This window comes from Lepisosteus platostomus, chromosome 17, assembly GCF_059453375.1.
Source record: "Lepisosteus platostomus isolate fLepPlt1 chromosome 17, fLepPlt1.hap1, whole genome shotgun sequence".
Lineage (NCBI taxonomy): Eukaryota > Metazoa > Chordata > Actinopteri > Semionotiformes > Lepisosteidae > Lepisosteus > Lepisosteus platostomus.
Genome location: NC_142627.1, coordinates 12667776 through 12688118, shown reverse-complemented (window position 1 = coordinate 12688118; position 20343 = coordinate 12667776). Strand labels below are relative to the sequence as shown.

Genomic DNA, 20343 nt, shown 5'->3' with positions numbered 1-20343 from the left:
ATGTTTCGTAAAACTGAACTTTATAAGCCACAAACAAGATTAATGCCTCTCTCTGAGTCATATAACCACTTCATGGGCATTATCAGAATTTTTGTTCCTTCTTTGGGCAAAAGTGAACCTATTCTTCCACTTGCATTTTGACTAAATTGCATTGCTGCCCAACATCTCTTGACCTCTTCAATTCCTACACTCTGAGGCCTGTCTAAACTACCTTTCAAAGAACAGCCCTTCTTTGTCCTCCTTTTCACTCCTTTTTCAAATACTGATTTTTTTCTGAGGTGATGCTGCATGTTTCAATGTTGAAATGGAAAATGGTGAATCTCCTTGGTCAGTCCAACCTTTAATGTGCCCTGAAAATAATCCTTGGTGTGTTCTTTAAAGCAGGTGGAGTGCCTCTCTACTGAAGGTAGTTTAATGGTCAACACAAGCTGACTCTGTTTCATGTGTAGGGTTTAATACAAACAAAAGTCTCTTCCCTTCTTTTTAGGAGGAGAAAAACAAGGTAGAAGCAAACTAAGCCCTGAACAGTCGAAAGGCACTGGAAGTCGGAGTCAACTGACATCTTCTAAGGGCATAGAAGAGACTGATACAAGACGGGCATCACCTGGCAGGAAGCCAAAGAGGAAGAAGTGTGAGGAAGTACAGGGAGAGAAATGCCAGGTATTTCACTGGTTCAGTATATTTGTACATTCCTGCAAAAGAGCTAGGTATTTCAGTCATTCAGTATGTGTCTACATTCGTAGAAGAACTTTGATACAACCTTTGGAAATAATGAGAAAATATAGTAATCATCTAAAATGAAATTTTCATGCACTCCAAATATCAATGAGGAGACTAGTAAAATGAAAACTGGCCATAACCCCTATGTGTGCTAAATAAACTGTCACATTCTCCCATCCTTTTGCCCCTGTTATCTTCTGTGAAGTGCGAAAATAAAAACCCAAATTTACATTTTCTAAATTTGATTTATCAGGCTTAGTAAATTTATTCTTCAGCTTCAAAGGTGCATTTTGAATGTGTGAACTAGATATCTTCTCCTTTGAACAAAGTCATTAGCATTATGATTTGTATAATGAAGAGCCAGTCAAAAGCCAGAGTAATCTCTGATTTGCAGCTGTGACAAGTACAGACTGACAGACTTGGTTCTTTTGGGCGGTGGGTCCAGGTTCCACACGTTTTTGCTGTTTTGATTTTTACATAAAACCATCTGAGAAGTGAACATAATCCTGATGTTCAAACAATATTCTGCTTTAACAATGTCAAATCTTCCTGTGGTTGACCCCAAAGGACAGGGTGGGTATTGTTTGATTATTATGGCACTTGTGGAGTAATATCAATAATGCCCTTTCTCTACCTGCTCTAATCCACGTTGTGTAAAGGGTTTATGGGTCAATAGAGACATAAATATAAGTGAGAATGTAAAGTGGTCCTATCTGTTGAATGGAATGTATCTTGTTAACAGTGAGATGCTTAAGCCTTGTACAATATTAGTATTTTTAGTCTACTGTAGGTTAAAGGTTCAGACTTGGTTTCCATCCTACAATCATATTTAAGATAAACCACAGAACTATTTTTAATGACACGACACTCTTATAATTTTTCTTCTTTATTTTCATTGTGTAAAATTAGAGAAAAAGAAAACAGCTGCACCAGGAAGCTGCAACTTAATTTATTTTTGTAGAGTGTAAAACTTATAAAAGATGATTCTGCAAGAATGACTGAAGTCAGTCCATGTAAGATTCTCTTAGCTATAGCTTTCAGTGTCAGTCAGATTAATTTGACAGCAGTGCCTGTAACCACAAAGGCCTGGTTTGTTGTACTGTAACTGGAGATATGATGCTTCATAGATCGTATTCTGTTGTAAATCACAAAACAACCTGCAGCTGCAGTGTCATTTAGAGCAAAACCATTGCATTGATATACCCAGAAATAGCCCTCAGCTCAATTGAGTGTTTTCACTCCAATAGTACAATTACAGTATATGATTGAAGCCTGTGGTTGTTTTTCTGTCCACCTTTAATTTTTCTGTGCTTACATTTGAAATGATATTTTAAAACTAACAGGGTTCATCATCGTCTTTTGTGTTACCTGTCATGAAGCCCCCTAATTCAAACTGATAACTGCGGGGAAAGCGTTAGAAACCTATTAATGAGGCGTTTGAAGGCTATTACATTTCGAACAGCTGTCAAGATGCATTTATACGTCCAGTTCATAACGGGTGTCTACCCAACTTCCAAACATCCAAAGTGGCTTTCTTTTATGGGTCGGGATTATATGTTAATTCATTTACGTTTTTTTAAAAGTTAAATAATATATCAAGTATAACTTTGCTGCATTTGTGTAGTGTGTGTATTTTTTATTTTTTAATCATGTCAAATGTATTGATCCAAAAGACCTGTGTAATAACTCCTGCTGAATTGTTCTGCAAGATGCATAATAATCCTGGTACCTTTATGAAGCTCATTTAACTCATTGTGTTACTTACATTATTAGAATGGCCGCTATGCTGATATCTCAGACAATCCATTACTCAGCTGTAACCACGCTCAATTCTTAACAAAACAAGAGCACACTGGCCCGAGCTTAATGCAATTGGTCAAGTACTAAAACGACAAACTAAAAAGATTAATGTTTTCTGATCCCCAAATTAGGCTGTTCTTTGCCTGCAGGAGTCTATGATTTGAAACAGACCATCTAAAAAGCAACAGTTCTGCATTCTGGTTAAAGTTATTTCCTTTTCATATGACTACAACCTTCAGAAACATTTAATCTTTTTTTCCCCCCTGCAAAGGGGAAGGACTCCAGACTGCCTCTTTTGAAATTGAGGATAGATGAATAATATACGTCTTCAAAAACTGAATCCATGCCCCATAATGACATTCAGTTTGATCTAAAAGTGATTTTTTGCTGTCTGTTATGTGTTTTTGTGCTTAATCTAGAAGAGCCCTGCTTCATTAGCAATTTCGGATTATACAATTTTCTTTTTACTTATTTGGTATCTGCAGATGCAAGTATGGCTATGTGCATTTGGCTTGAAAATCACTTTAGCAATTTGCTGTGCTAAATGCATCTCCAGCAATATAAAGTTATTGTGTTATCTCCCTTTTATTAAAAAGCAAGCATATCATTAATGACTGTGCATTGTTATAAAAAGGTGTAGATAAGGCATATTTAGGACCTATGTCATAAAATTCTTAAACTGAAGATAAGATCTCTGTGTAGCTACACTGTCCATTTTTTAATATCTGTCCAACAGCACCAGCCACAAAAAGAAATTCTGTAAGGTCATAAATATTTTTAGGCAGTCAGTTTGTTTTCTCTCCAGATATCTCTGGAACACCTGGAGTTCTTGATGGAGGCATAATAGGCATACGTCCGAGACTTTAGCTTATTGCATTTATAATAGAGGTGCCCAGATATATAAACAGACCTATAGCTGAACAAGAAAAGGTCAGTCTCCCCACTGGAGTGAGAGTCAGACTGTATATGAACTCGTATACTGGCTGACAGTGGTAAACCTAAAGGCTACCAATGCCAGTTGCATTTGAGGCAGATCTGAGAGCTTCTTTCTTTAAGCCACTGAAAGAACAGTTTGTAATCAGAAGCACATTTGTATCCACAGGCTACCTCTTCTGCGGCGGATAACGGCAGAATCCGAGGAGAGGACGAGCACATTGAAGAGTCGGACAAGGTCAGTGGGAGGCTCAGTGACGACGAGGAGTTGCGCCATGTGCCAGCTGGCAAGTCCGATCCTCATTCCAAGTCTAGAGAAGTGGACCTGAGTGACAGCGAAGAGAAGGAAGGCCCATCTCAGAGACCACTACAACGCAAAGGCCAGGGACCTCTTCCCAAAGCTACAGGCTCATCTGGGAGTGCAAGCCCTATGATGGCCGGGACCAGCAGAAAACAGCCTAGAAACCCCTGTATGTACGGAACAAATTGTTACAGGTAAATGGCAGCTTTCAAAAGCTGGAGACATCAGACGTTCCTTTTGTTTAATCACAGTTAAAACTCATTCAGTTTAACCCATCTGATACCCTGCATCAGAAAAATAAAAACAGTAAACAAATGAGTCAACACATTTTCTCATCAGTCCGGATACGGAATAAGATTTCAGCTTGTGCTTCTCATTTGGACAGCTATGAAAAAGATATGCAAGACTCATTTCACAAAACATTTTCCTAAGTTTCCATGATCACAACCCAAGCTTGATAGCAGGCAGAGTGTTTGAGAGTTTAGTTTGAGTGAAAGTGCCCATGTACGTTTAAAAGACACTATATAAACTTACATTAAAGGCAGAGTCCTTCTGGATGTGTCATACAGCCTGAAAATCATGTGCAGATGACAGCCTCCCTGTTGTTTAGCTGCACTGTCAGGATTTTTAAGAATATTACGTTACACTAACTGTAGAAAATGGAGAAAAGTTTCCATGCTTAAGAAAATCTATGACTACATTTAAAATCAAAGCCAAGGTTTGCTTTCAAATATTCTAAATACAGAACTCTTAAGAGCCCATAAATATTTTAAAATGGGATTTTGTTTCTATTTCTGAAGGCTGCTATGCTTATTTTAGTTATTGCTCTTCACACCAAATTGAACAATCCAGAGCACAGAATTTTATCAAATAACAACTTCATGTAACTGTTTCTTGCTTGTAGAAACAACTTTATTGTTAAATTTGTCACATACTATGAATGTAATTTATTATTATAGGAGAGAAAAGTACTTATTTATAGTTTGGTTTTATGTTTTAGTCTTGTAAGGAGATCAGCACACAAAGTATGAAATGGAAATTTAATTTTAATCTGTGGAACATCCTTTTAAATTAGCTTGAAAGTTTTCATTTCCAGTTTTCTCTGTATGATGTACATTTCTGTGGTTATTACAGAAAAATAACAGATGTGTTAAAAGGCATAGGCTGTTCAGCCTGTTCTGTTGAAATATTTTGAATGTAAATAAAATTAGTCATATAAAATAGCTGCAGATGAATGAATAAAAAAAATACCAACATATTGTGGTAAAGCAATAGATAAATACCACAGCATACATAGAATTGTGGAATGAAATATCATAGGAAGCAATTCATGCACCATATCAATTTTTATTACATTTTATTAACATTGCCTTAACCTTCATTAACATTGCTAACCCATTGTGGCTTTTACAAAGCTATGAATCTTATTGGAATTTTAAAGGAATAATGCTCCTTTTCTTTAAATGTTTTTGTAAAGATGTACTGAGGGAGAAATTTAAATATAATGTTATAATTTCTGCAGCGTTCAACAATTTTTACCCTAGCCGAAATTGTTACAGACATCTTTCATTCATGTTGGAAAAGAGGCATGAGTAAAGAAGACAATTCAAAAATTATAAAAATAAATTTTGCACACAACACGGTGGGAGGTAAGGAATTAAATGATTAAATGCAACTTTGACATCAATAGCCATGGAAGCCTTTGTGTAGATATCAATACACAAAATTCACTATTTGGAATTCTTTGTGTGCCATTAACACACAAATTAATAATATAAGATGTAGAGAAGAGCACTCATGCAAAAAGAGGAGGCTCAAAATGTGGAACTATCACCTATCTCATTATTGTATTATTCTGATTCTCTGGTTTAATTCTTATATTTGAAACCAGCCTCATTCAAAAAAGGTGGAAGTCAATTTCCCAATACACAGACCATCTCATCTTCCAATTAATAGACTGGACCACTGACAACACAAACAACAGCACGTTTTGTCTGAAGATTTCAGTTACTTCCCTCTTAAAAACTTGTGTTACTGGAGTACTAAGCAATACAGCAAACACAGATTGTTCTACAATAATTAACAATGAACTGTTCAGACAGTGAGCCAGTTTGTCATGTAAGCATCACCAAACCAAACCGATTTCTTGCTGGAAAATTACATTTCCAGATCAGATTGAAGCCAGTCATGAGTCTTTTTATTTCCTCTTTTTAGGAAAAATCCAGTGCATTTTCAGGAATTCAGCCATCCGGGAGATAGCGATTATGAGGAAAAGTCGGCAGTGAGTGATGATGCGAGTGATTGCCGGCCAGAATGTCCATATGGAACAGATTGTTACAGGTGAGGAAAAGGTAATGCATTATTATGTGCTAGTGCATATTTTCAAAGCTTCAAAATTGGGATTGGAATTTATTGCACTATTTATAAAGAAACTATTCAGTTTCTTTATAAATACCATATAATAGTATACAAAGTGTAGCCTAACCTGGCACAACAGTCAACACACCTATAAGTAATTCGGAATTAACATCTGCAAGATTCTATGATGAGACCACAAACTGTCCCCATTCTATTGATACTGTATATTACTTATTACTTAAGTGAGTTTCATAGTTGTGAAGTTAGATGTGATGTACAGTAGTGATGTGTAAATGCTGTGGCCTGTTACCAATTAAACTGAACAAGCTAACCTGACCTGAAGTTGTATTTAAGACCTCAGCCATTAAACAGAACTTGAATTTTGAAAGCCGAAGAACTAGTGTACTTTAGTATCAGCTTTGAAATGGGTAATACCCTACGGTGTGAGTGGAGGAATGATCAGGAGGAAAAGATGCCTCTCTCAATGAATTTTATATTTTTAAGGCAAAAGTAGGATCTCAGACCCTTAGAAGGTGGAGGTCAACAAGAGAATTGCTAATGATCTCAAGACCCTGCCCTCAATGTTGTTGTACCTTATTGTTTTATTTTTTGCTTTTGCTTCATTAGCTACGTTTCTGCAACTGCACCTAAGATGACATCTTAGGCTTTTTTGTCTTTTACATATTGTTTAGGAGATCACGAAGCTGCTAATTTTTCTGTCAGCAGGTGGCTTTTCAGATTTCCACTTCAGAAAGCTTAGGCACATATTAAGCATCTTTAAGTTCACACAGTGCTACTTTTGCGTGCTTAATGCACAATTTTGTAAGGTCTGTGCACAAGTGAGCAAATGCAAAGGAAAGCTCACATTTGTGTTTGTTCATTTAAAAGAGTATGGACAGTGCAGATCAGAAAAGAGGATGTTCAGTGTTTGAAATAATATTTCTAACTTCTGGGGCATTTTCTTAATAACAGTCAACCATAGACCTTTGATCTGTCTTCTGAGAAGCATTATAGTATATATTTGCGTTATCTATGCACTTTCTAGCTGCACCATAGTGTAGCAAGATTCCTTAATGAAACTTACACACCTACTAGAAAGAAAGTGAATTCAGAGGAGAATAAACAAAAGATGGCAATGCTTAACTTTGAGCATTGTGTGTGCCTTGTAATACTACATGTGTTAAGGTTTAAAGGTAGTACCTAACACATTGTACCTCTTAATATGAGGTGCAAAAGATCAGCAATTCATTTTTCAGTTTGCTAATTTCCAGAATTGTTCTTGCTTTGTTTATTGCGCGATTGAGTAGAGATAGATAGTAGAGATACCCTGTAACTGCTTTAAGCAGTAAGCATAAAGCATCTCAGATCTGTATGTGTACTGATAATAAGCTTTGTATGGAAATCCTTACATTTCATCTATGTGTACTTTGTACTTGGTTTGTGCAGTGGAAATGAGACAAACTTTTTCTAATTTGTGTGTTATGCATAGAGACAAGATCAAATGTAAAGTTCTGAGAACATGATGGTACATTTAAAGAGAGAGAAGGTGAAATTATGTATTGTAAAGGTGCTTTTGTGAACATTTGAAAGAGAAAATGTGTGTAACAGATCAAAGAATAGAATTTCCTATGTATGTTCTAAAAATCTCCTGTGTATGTTTAAATTGCAAAAGTTCATTAAAAACACTTTACTAAATCTGTGCTGCTTTTGGGGGAATTTATTTAGGGCATAGGTTATTGTTACACGGTCCATTCTCTGCTGGGGACTGAATGTTCCTGAATTTGCAGAACTTTTTTTGTCTTAAGTGTTCACTGAAAAATAATAACAAAATCCTTTTTGTAACAGGTCTCAAATAACCTCTGAATCTCTCTAAAAAAATAAAAGCTCTTAGCTACTGACAGTAATTATATTTTTATTGTTAATTAATAGCTTTATGCAGTACCAGTTATTCCTTTACTTTTCAGTCAAAAAGTAAAGTGACCTGTTATTTTTTATGCCATTGTGTCATTTTTCTTGACCTTCCACTTTTCTGATGGTGTCTAATTTCTGCCGGCTAATTTCAAGATAATTGATTGAGAGAAGTGATTTTACCTCATTGTATTTGAAATCGTAAAAGTCTATTGTCAGTCAGCAGAAGTGCAAGAAAGATGATTTTGTCATTTAAAAAAAAGGTAAAATGCTTTCCAAGTCTTCCTCTAACTGCGGCCTCAATCGAGGTTTTATTTAAAGTGCAGAAACTCAAGGCGATCAATAAATGGCTGTTGACAGTGACAAGGGGTTACTGAAAAAAAAAGTGTTCTCCTTCCTCCGTGACCTCGTGAGTCATCGTGCCCTTGCATTGTGTCATTGTTTATAGCTCTTTCTGCAGAGGTTCTGTCATAATTCTATAGCGAACCATCAGGGTTTAAAATGTAGAGAATGTCTTTACTGAAGACGGGCAGAAGCAGATTGCGGAGACAATGTAGATGAGAACTATGGTGTGTTCAGAAATATTGATAATAATTAATCTATCCACCCATCATCTAACCTCTTTATTCAATATACAGTGCTCACATAGACCTGCACACATTCACACCAGGGCCAATCTTCCCAGTAGCAAGTTAACTTACCAGTATGTCTCGACCTGTGGGAGAAAACTAGAACACACAGCAAAAACCCAGGGCCCCAGCACTGCGAGGCGGCAATGCTAAACACTGTGTCACCGCGATGCCCATTATAATGTTCGTGTGATTTAATTCTTGTAATCTGAGGCTAATCACAGAAATGTATGTTAAGAAAATATTATGGGTAAAAAACTTTTTTTAATGCAATTAAAAAAATAATGCATCTGCAGTAATTAAACAGTTTCTTACAGAAAAAAAAAACTATAACACTTTTGCACATAGCTGGTTTCATGATTCATTTAAAATCCTTATATAAGTAACTTTACAGTTTTTATCTTTTATTTGGTTGAATTATTTGTCTTTAAATTGCTTAAAGGAAGTGATGGCTGGGTTTGTTTCTATTTTTAAAGATGTTTAAATTAAGGGATATGAAGCACTAGAGCAAGATCTCTGCACAATAATTTGTTGTCATATCAGGACTTGTACCTTAATATTAAAAACCTCTTGCCTGGTGTATACTTAAAATTCACATCCAATTCTTAAAAGCCTATTTTTCCTTAATTAAATGTTCACAGGTTCCGTTCAGTTTTTCTTTCTGCACAAAAGGTCCGAGTCAAAGAAGGAAGTCATATTTTGCCATTCCTGTTCCTCTGCTATTACCATGTATATTAAAGTAAACTGTGCACCCCGGGGCTTTAATGCACCAGTGAATACACCTCTCTTTGTGATGAGCACAAATATTCCTTTATTTTAATATCGCACAGAGCCACCTGCTCGTTATCTCTTTAAGATGAGCATTCGTACTTTTTCATGAAGAGCTTTTCATACATTTCCTTGAAGAGCTCGAATGGACATGCTGGCCGTGATCCAGCTGCCACTGCCCTGTACCTCCTTGAATTTGTGCTTTGATCTCAGTGAGTGTTTTTTTTCTGTTTTGTGAAAGTCAGGTTTGTTAGGAGAAGCAAACATATTAGGTACGATCTAAAGTACAAGGGAATTGCTTTAAAGTTTTGGATTTTATAGGAAAAAATTACGGTCTATATATACGCCTTTTAATGCTTGTACCTTCTTTCCTTTGTGTGATAAAACATGCAATCTTAAGGAATTCTCTGATTGATGTCAGGTACCTTCTGAATGGACATTATAAAGCTGAGAGATTGCAGTGGGTACAAGCCGGTATCGCAGCAACACTGCTATCAGTATTTGATGTACAGTTTGTTCCTTACAGTTTATTTCTTATGTGGCCCCCAGAAGTACTTCACTGGAGTATAGAGGTACCAAGGGTCGCTTGCTTAGTGGAATCACAATCAGCAGCAGCCATTTTTAGTATGGGTGTGAATGTTAAATTAAATAACTTTAAATAGTTCTCCTTTAAATCCTTTGCAGTGGAAATTCTGGAAGCAGTAATAGATGAACAGCGTGCAGTTCTTTGATATGCAAGTTAAACATTTAGGTAAATTAAACAGATTGGGAAGCTGGCTTGTGTCAGCTTGATATATTCTCTTCACAACTGTCATCTGTGTGTGTCTGAGCATCAGGTGTGCAAATGCTACACAAAAGCACGGTGTTACCATGCATGTAGTGCTTTTTGCTAGGCTCTTCAAACCCCTTAGTTTAATTTGTATTCATGTCATGGTAGTCATTTGAAATTGTTTGGATGCTGCCTGGTGGAATGAAGTTTTCAGTTGAAAAATAAATTCCAGTTAAAGGCAATAAAAAAAATCGTATTTCAATTAATCAGTAATGGCAAGCAAATAACTCAGTTTTAGTGCTTGAGTTTGGAAGCTTTGTGTGGCAGCATTGGTGAAGGCTGAATGCTGTCGAGGTGGATTGTACAAAAACTATTTGTCTGTGTTTTGTGCTGCACCTGTCATACAAACTGTTTTATGTGTCTGCCTTTTAAACTTCATTTGTAGTGTCCTGGAAGTATTTACAAACCCTCCAGGTTATATTCATGGGATTTGAAATTGCACTTATAATGAGATTGTTTTGGCAAACGGACAGCAAATAGAGTATAGGACAAACTAAAACACAAAAGAAACTAAAAGATGTTTAAAATTACAGCCTACAAAATAGAGGGGAGATGGCAACAATGACAAAAAGCTAAATTAAAAATAAGACCGGACATTTTAAATAATAAGAACGCAAATAATTGTGTCCACATCACAGGAGGCTGCCTTTAGATATGACTTTAAGTCTATCAGTGGTTTGAATTTAATTTTACTGGAAGACATGACTCATAGTATAACTTTTAAAATTTAATCTTTAGAGTTCTGTTATTGACATTGCTGATTTTTAAGCATGCAGTTTACATTAGGTTTCAAATATTTTCAGGAAAAACCCACAACACAGGAAAGAATACAGACACACTAAGGCTTCAGGTAAGTACAAATAATTATTCATTTCAGCAGCAAATGAAAAGGTTGTGTCAAACGTATCAGGCATTCTAATGTCTAAGTAATCTATTTTCCATCATAGCCCCGTGTTCTCATTTGTATTTCATTTTGTATGAGAAACATTTTTATTATTTGCTTTCTGTTAATGTGCTACATTCCTAAATGAAAACATTAGAACTTAAGTAGGGAAGGACTGTTTGGTTTATAAATAGTAATGCTTCAATAAAAAGTGCCGTTTGGCTTTATTATTTACATCCATATTCTTAATTTTTCTTCCTGTTAATAGAAACTGAAAACAGGAGACCAAAAAGGAAATGCATCCAAAAAGGTATGGCTTCATTTTTCTCTCAAAACCAATTTTCTTCACTCAAAAAACAATTGTTGAATTTAATTGCTAGATACAGCATACTGTATTCACTCTATTGTTTTATTTTTGATGTATGTTTTCAGAAATACAGTGTATTGTCTGTACTAATTTAAAGTAAGTTTAGGGGAAGATGAATCTCATATTGGGGATAAAACACAGGAACTATGAGACAGAAAAGGAGACATTTTAAATGCTACAGTCATGAAAGGATTCCAAAATTAATGCAGTTCAATTCAAACAAGTATGATAGCAGCATTTTTTCATGAAAAACCCTTCTCTTGACAAAAATAAATTAACTGTCCACTGGTCCATGATATACAGAGAAACAACTTGGGGTTTTTGAAATTGGCATTTTCTAAGGATTATTGCACTACAAGTACATTTCATGATCATGTTGTAGTAAGACAACATATTAATTTCTCATAGTACATATATTAGTGGTTTAGAGGCCACTGAATTATTTTCATTTCTGGACCACTAGGATTCAGACTGTGCAGTAAATCTAAAAATCTTCACTCTTATTGATAATAACACACTAGTACATTTCACTTGTAATATTGTGAATTTTATATGTAACTTCCACCATAGGGATGTCTAGTCTTCTGTCACAGTATATTCACTTTTTACATCTTCATTGTTGGACCCAAAAAATAATGAGGCAGAATGACAGACAGCCTGGACAGAAGTGTGTGCACTCTGTGTGTGACAAGTGCAAATTATTTTAGATTATTTGATTTTCAACTATGCCATGTAAATTTGTGTAAAAATATCAAATTTTGAAGTTAGGATGAAAGGATGTCATTTTTATCATAACCTGTTTTTTGCAGTACATTTTTTTTTCTATTTCTAAAATATAAAATGAATCTGAAAGTGAAAGGCATGTTTTTATTTTTTTCTAACAGTATCTATATACTGTATTCATATTTTTCTTTATAATTTCCATTATGGGCATTTAACAAACAGGTTTCAGTATAATTGAAAGCTTGAGAGAAGGATTTCTGTATAGTGTATAGTGTATACATATCCACATTTCCTAACAGGAGTATATGAAAACATTTATTTAATGATTTATTAAACTTAGGAAAATCTACAAACTTCAGTATCACATCAGTATTTTGAGGTAGTGTCAGTATAAGTAAAATTCAAAGGAAGCAATAAGTAACATATATTCATCCATCAGTAAACAGAGCTCCTAAAGAAGAAAATTATTTTTTTTCTTTTCTTAACATGGAAAACAAAATTATTTTGTAATTCTTCAGAAATGGCTAAATGTTAGCTGTAGTTATAGATCTTCTGACTAATGAAAGATGAAAGAGCTTGCATTACAGTTTATTTCAGCTGTGCCTTATCACCCATATAGCTTCTGTAAGAACTTAGGATTCATCTTCAGTAAACAGAAGCATGAATCTTTTTCATTTTCCTGCATTTCACTACAGTATGTTTATCTGTAGGCTTCCACTGAAGATAAAAGACTTATCCCTTTCCACTTTGGAGGTGGTGTGTGAATTGGCAACAGAGATCTTTGATGTGATATTGGGAAATACTGAAGACTGGAAGAAAAGAATCATTGATAAAAGACCAGGCTTCTGCTATTAAGATACTGAAATAAAATTATTCCTTTTTGAACACCAGTTAAAGTTCATTTACACGTGGACTGCAGTTGAATATGTAGATCTTTATATTTTTGCAGTAAACATGATGAAAACCTTATAGGTTTGTAGTGTGAGGGGGTCACAAAATCTTTTTTTATTTATAAATTAAAGGTCTTAATAAATTAATAAATTAAAAATTACCAAGCATCAAAGCATAACCTCGAAAGATTCCCCTCAACCAGTGCAAAAGTATTTTAATTGCTACAAATTGTAAAATCAGCTCAATTTTCCTGAAGTGAATCCAATTCATTACAAGATATTCACAGATGAGGAAGTGTTCATTCTGCGCACACTCAAGTGGTGAAAGGTTAAAGACTCAATAAATCATCAGTTCCTGAGACAAAGCAGCATGTGAAACATGATGCAATTATTGTTACCATCTTGACCAGCCGTCAGCATTTTGAATCAGAAACCAATTCTCAGAGAGTGACCCTTTTCTAATAAAATCCAGCCTGGTTAATGAAACTTTATTAAAGATGCTCTATGAAACAAAACCACTAACAAAAAAAAGTATTTTGGTGATAATTGGATTATTATTCTGAGTTTTTCATTGTATTCCTTAGCGGTTAACAAAAGTGATTACAAAGCTTTGCTTGTACTTCTCCATTTTTATATTATGAAATTATGCTTGAAACCAAGCCTGTTGTGTTTATTAATATAGAAATTAATAATGCACAATTCTTACATTTATTTTTTGCAAAATGGTGTTCCATGTGTTTTAGGTTACAAAAATTCATATGGCATCTTTTTAGGTACTGTAACAAAAGTTTTAAGAAATCATAGTATTAAAAAATATTCATACCAGACAACATCATTTTTATTCAACTCCATTACTGGAGTTTCATTAGTTACTCCATTATTATTTCCATGCAGAAATGTGTCAAATACTCCCTTTCCACTCATTAGTGCCATGTACTTAACACACTCTGTAAAATTCAGGAAATTGTTTCTGCCTGCAGAGCAAAGAGACTTTCATCGAGACAACGAGCACCATGTTTCCAGAATCTCATTAAAGAAACGCAGCCAACAGCTTAAATGTGTTTGTGTTTGTTCAAAAAATTATGTGGACGAATGAATAGAGGTTTACATGGATGAAAATGAACTTTAATTTAAAAATGCTAATTAAAAATGAATTGAACAAAAACCCTGCCAGAAATGAGGATTGTTGCATGCTGATGTTCATATGCCAATAGGTAATTTCTGACTCTTTTCAATGGATAAGCATAATGAAAATGCATGATTACCTCTAAATTTATCTCATTAACATTATTAAAAGTGTAGGTAAAAACATTGGTTGGTGCTAACAATACAGTTTTTACTGTAATCTATAGCATTAACTGAAGCCAAGCGAGCCAGGCATTTATGGATAGTATTGAAAGTCTATTGTTTACATACTGTATGTCGAGGTCTGTTCTTGTTCGATAAAACAAAACAGCTTACAGGATGAAGAATACATTCAGGGAAACAATACAGAGGCATCATGCATACAGTACACTCCTCTGTGACAAAGCAATTGCTGGTGCAGTATTGGAGTTCTCGGGTCTCGGGGGAGCAGGGTTTAGAGTGATCCTAAATCTCTGCTAAGTTTCTGAGCTTGAGGCGTATTGCACGGGTGTGTGCCGTCTACTGTAAAGTGAGAAACATGTGATTCCCCCCCTTTCTCCAAGAAAACAAAATTGAGCGTCCATACACACATTCAGTACACTGAAAGTGAAACTGCGCTGAGTTTTTCTTTCCCCTTGAAGAGGATGATGATTTTAAGTGCAGTAGCATAGGAAACTTAATTTTGTGCACTTAGGCCACTTCATATGTCCTATACGTTTGGGATAGGCTCTTGTGTAACAAGACCCTTATAAGGAATAAGTAGACTTCTCATAATGGAAGGATGGAGCCCACTTCAGGGAATCCAGGGAGACAAGAAAAAAGATCTGCTGATAGCTATGTTGCCTCATCTCTGCAGAATACAGAGTGATTGATATAAAACCATTTTAAACATGACTGTGACAGTGTGAAATAAGATGAAAATGTTTAAATACAGCATTTCAGCAGCTTTTAGCGTCTTACCTGCATAGCATGCATGTGTATATATTAGCTTTGACAGGAGTCTTAAATCAATGGAAAAACGTATTTTCACCTTTTCCAACAGCCTAATGAAAAGTACTTACAGTACTGTGGCAAATTCTAGTGCTTAGGCCCTCACACAGGGGATGAATGACATAAATACTTATTTTTTTAAGTTGTTAAGTTGAACAAAATTCCACTATATAATTTTAGCATTTTGTTAGTGACAATTTGGTTTACCCTTTGTTTGCTACAGATGTACAATAACAGCCCATAGTTTAAGCACTTTTGCTTTTTCAATAGTAGCACTGACCGGTGTGACAAAGCCCACATTTTCAACTGCTGGTCCACAGACCTGCACTGGTCCATGGAGCAGTTCTGACTGGTCCCTGCTGTAATGAAAGTATACAAGTTCATTGTAGAAGTGACATTACAGTATAATTGTATTCTTGCTGTGGACCACTTTTCAGCCTAAGCTCTTCTCAGCAGTGAAGGACTTTAGGGAGATGATACCTGGTACAAAAAAAGGTTGAGAAACACTGATATACAGTGTGATACTTTTTAGGTGTTTAGTGGTTGGCTGCTCTCTCACAGCACCAAGGTCCAGCGTTTGATTACAGCTTGGGCATGCTACTGTGTGGAGTTTGCATGTTCTCCCGTCAGAAAACGTCCAAATACAAGTAGTTTGTTTTACGGAGTATAAATAGGTGGACTATTAAGGTAGGTCTTGTTGGTTAGGAGGAGCATTCTGTGGGATTATCATGGTGGAAGCCTTAAAAAGACATAAGTGAGTGATATAAGCAATTACTAAAGGTATTGATTTCAAGGTGTGGGGAAACTTGTCTTCAGCAGGTAAGAAGAGTGCTTTGGCAGGAGATGATGATGATGGGGAGCCCAATGACTATGACCTGAATGACAGCTTCATCGACGATGAGGAGCTGGAGGACTCTGACCACAGTGATGAGGATTCTGACTATGTACCAGATTCTGATGACAGTGTTGCAGAGGATCTAAACACTATAAGCAAAGAAGCTAAGGAGTTTATGGGGAGAAAAAAATGAATCTGAAAAACTACTGCTTTTTATGTTTTTGTATGTTTAACAAAATATGAATTGATATATCTGTATATATCGTTTGTAATAATATGTTTTGTGGATCTTATAATACTGCTCTATCTTTTTACAATTTCATGTACCAGAAAGCAGTTCTTAAAACTGTGCAGTTATTAGCAGAAGGGCAGCTGTATGCTTTGTTTTCTAATCTAGTCAATCATATACAAATTTACAATCTGGTTTAAAGTAAAATGGTGACTTGTGGGTACTTAAACCTGTTTTGTACATAATTAGGATATGATAATAGGGCAAAATATTTTAAGATGGAAATGGTAAAGATTCATTTTGCTCAATTTATTTTTAAATTTAAAAATAATTTTAAAGATTGTTTTTACGTGAGAGTCAGCTGAAGATATTAATATTGCAAAACAAAAACATCACCGGAACAGGATTGACATTTGTTAAAAACAGAATCGCCAATTATCTTTTTGCTATGCGCCCACCCCTTTTGGAACCTCAGATGGTTTCTTTACATCTCCACGCACAGCGACCACTCACTGCAGACCCATCGGCTCATTGATCTGTTGACATGCTACAGGATATAGTATGTAGTGACTCAGTGCTGAGTGCTGATTGGAGGAGAGGTGCATCCCTCACTGACATCACTGCAAGCCTGCAGGTGCCTGGGGGGCTGTAGACGTCCCTTTTCTTTAAAAGCAGAGAGAGCCCAGCCTGCAAATAATGCTTTAATATCATCTTTACTCACTGTTAAGGAGAACTGACAAAAGAAAAACAAAATATTTTTCTATGCCATTCTTAACGTGTCTTCCCTCCCTCACCCTTTCCCTCCTAAAGTAGATAAATGTGCTAATTAATTCATTTAGGAATGTATATAAGAATTCAATGCCTGCAGGTAAAATGGAATATATTCATTCTTATTAAAAAAGGTGTTTGTCTGCTCTTAGTTCTACACTCTATTAACTGACTAGACGTAGTACTAATACAGTCGATGGTTGTTCAAAATAGAGTGGGATTAAACAAATATTGTCTGACTGAATTGAGTTTATGCCCTATGACTGCTATAAATATGTCTTCAGGCTTAGAAATGTTACATTGAGAACAAGTAGCCTATTGTAGAGCTGCATTTAAAAACTGCCATCAATATGTTTTGTCAGACCACTTCTTAATCTGCACTTATTACTTTATTTTCCTTTGTAAATTGAAGTTTTTTTTTCAGTGTATTTTATATTGTTGTAAAATAAATTTCAAAGTTTCCATTTGTGTGCATCTCCACTGGTGATCAGAATAAAAAGGTGAAATGAGGGGGAAAAAATGACCTCATGATGTTTTTATAGGCCTCCTGTTACAATTAAAGCACCGATGTACTGTTAAAGGACAATAACGGCTAATAAATTGCAAAACAATGGAAACAGATGTCTACAAATCCTAGAACAGTCTAAAAAGTTTTTTAAAGAAACGGCAGCAGCATCAATCAAAAAGGAGGTAGACCGTGCAAGCAGACCATGTCTAATTACAGTAGCTAACACATTCTGTAGATATTGCACCTCTCAAGAGTCAGGTCTATATTCATCATGGGTATGTACTTCTTCAGTGGAATAAGTAAAGATTAATTTAAAGCTGAATAGAAAGATAAATCTGCACAACATTTCAGCCATAGAGCTTTAATCCACAAACCTTTTCTTCATTTTCTCTCTTCTGTATAGAATTAACCACTATTCTCTTTATAGCTCGCATGCTTACTCTATTACTATTAATGTCGTAAAATAAAGAATTCAGTGTTGTGCAACTCACTCCGGGCTGTGTATGGACCAAATCGCATGTTTTAAGCATTTTATTGTAGTGCGTTTGATAACGACAGAAAAAAAGGTTTTCAGTTGCCGTTAGTGCATAATTAAAAGGTTAAATGAAAGAAACATGGCAGCACAATGGTATGGTGGTTAGCTCTGCATCTCAACAACTCCTGGGTTGAACAGGAGACTGGGACACTATATAGTTCTCCTCATGTTCACATGGGTTTCCTCTCTCACCGTCCACAGACATGCTGGCTAGCTTAATGAGCGCCTCTAAATGATCCTCCAGACTTCGTGTGTTGCCTGGTGCATAGCTTGCGAGGGCCTGCCATCCTGTCCAGGCTGTGTTCCTGTTTTGTGCAATCTGCTTCCAGATTAGGTTCCACGCCGTCATGATCCAGATGATGAATGGGTAGATAATGAAAAAAAGCACGGCCTCACTTCATAGTTAACCAGATTTCACATTCTTAGCATCTATCTCCATAGAAATAATTACACAAATTGCTTTCTTGCAAAGCAAGCCAGTGTCCCCTGGGGAGGAAAACTGATACTAAAAAATGTAAACGTTTTTAACCGTAGTATTTAGCTTTCTCTTTGTAGTCCTAATGCGGGTTTGCAGGAGAGAGAAAGTGCCCCAATAAGATTAATATGGGTTCAAAAGTTAATATTTTCTTAAATTTAAAATCAAGCCGTGATGGCGCAAGTGATCTTACATATACAACATATGATTCACAGCATTAGTTCTATTATAAAAAATACGATCGGACATTCAAACATTTTAAAAGCGCAGACCCCCAGCAGCAGTGTTGGGAACAGGAGGTAGAAAAAGATGACACTTAAAAAACTAAAACTAGGTCTTTGTTTTAGTAAAGCTTGTTGCTCTCTGCAGCAGCCACCACAAAATTTGATAGAAAGCTGCATGAGAATGCAAGTCTCTGTTCCAGATGATTCTTAATTATACTGGATCTTCAGCACCTGTGTCCATTTAGCAGTTAAAGATTAGGAATTAGTTTATTGGAAGGACTAAAGGTATTTATTGTACGTTTTTCAAAATGAAGAAACAAAAATAGATGCAGTGGTTGTGACACAAATTTGTGTGTTGTTACTGCCAGTTGTTTGAACAAGGAGCACAGTTAAACAACAGCTAACAACCGCAGTGAGTGCAGTCTTTGTCTGTTACAGTTGTCATGCTAATATTAGTGTGTAAAAATCCTCATTAATCACTCTTTTTGGATACTTTCACCTGCACTGGAATGTTCACACTTTAGCTGCTGACACAGGTATTATTAATCCTTTAAGATTAAACAAAAACATTCCATTTTAATTCAAGCTTTGTGCTAATAAGATAATGGGAGAAGGAGAATTCCAATTCAATTACAATGTGCGTTTAACATGTGTGTTGCTGTCTGTAGTCACGTTCCTTTGGGGTTGCTAATATAATTTCATTATATCCACTTACTTAAAAAAGCAAAGAACTAAGAAATCAGTAATCAACTTTATTAAACATTCTACTAGAGTTACGAATTGCATGGTCCAATTTATGTCTCAAAGAATATGCATTTGTGGTGGGTTTAAGAAAAAAAGACATTCATTCTTGAGCATATTACATATGAGACCAATTAAATTAGTGTGTCATTGAGCTACACTTTAGTGAGTAAGTCAATGTTACAAAATTACCCTTTTACGCTGCTTGAGTTATAGCTTCTGTTGAGTCACCGGTCATCAGTTCTGACCGGGCGAGCTCCCAGACTATTTTATTATGTCTTTGTACGTATGTTTGACTGCATGTTTAATATCCATTTTTAATCGAGCGCTTGATCATATCATCCTTTGTTACTGTGATATCTCCAGGGTCACCTACGAAGTGTGATTATTGAATACCGTTGTGAATATTGACTCAATTTATATTGCTCTAAAATATATTTAAAAATATTATTGGATTACTTTTTTCAAGGACCTTGTGTTTTCTAGAGATAGGAGGATTAAAAGAAAGTGTCCTTTCATTACTAGGTATTATCTAGGCAAATTAGAAGTGAACTGAAATGAACTATGTGAGGCTTATGCATGTTTGACCTCTTTAACTCACTTGTGATTTCTATCTCAGTGCAGACCAGAAATGTGAGAATGATGGGACAAATCCAGGCTTTAGAAAGGAACCTGACTTTCCAAATTGGATTTCTAAATTAGAATTTACAGTGAATAATGAGGCTGTTCTGAATCATAATGCCTTGTTCTTTGTTTCTTTAGTCCACTGTTGCACTGCTAATGTCCAGCTGTGTTTTTTTGACA

At 35.6% G+C, this 20343-nt stretch overlaps 1 protein-coding gene across 5 annotated transcripts in view; it reads left to right on the top strand.

Annotated features, from left to right (window-relative positions):
* The window catches only part of aplf (aprataxin and PNKP like factor), a 41619-nt gene extending 24043 nt beyond the window's left edge, over positions 1–17576 (top strand). For 2 of the 5 annotated variants that reach the window (XM_088609916.1, XM_088609917.1), the window contains exons 7-12: positions 488–660; positions 3623–3948; positions 5969–6094; positions 11050–11096; positions 11398–11439; positions 16041–17524. In XM_088609916.1, coding sequence (XP_088466042.1) covers positions 488–660; positions 3623–3948; positions 5969–6094; positions 11050–11096; positions 11398–11439; positions 16041–16252 — 926 coding nt within the window. In that variant the 3' untranslated portion in view covers positions 16253–17524. Of the gene's footprint in view, positions 1–487; positions 661–3622; positions 3949–5968; positions 6095–11049; positions 11097–11397; positions 11440–12929; positions 14275–16040 lie in introns of those variants that run through there. The other 3 variants (XM_088609919.1, XM_088609918.1, XM_088609921.1) reach the window with 3 other exon arrangements.
* The last annotated feature ends 2767 nt before the right edge of the window (positions 17577–20343 follow it).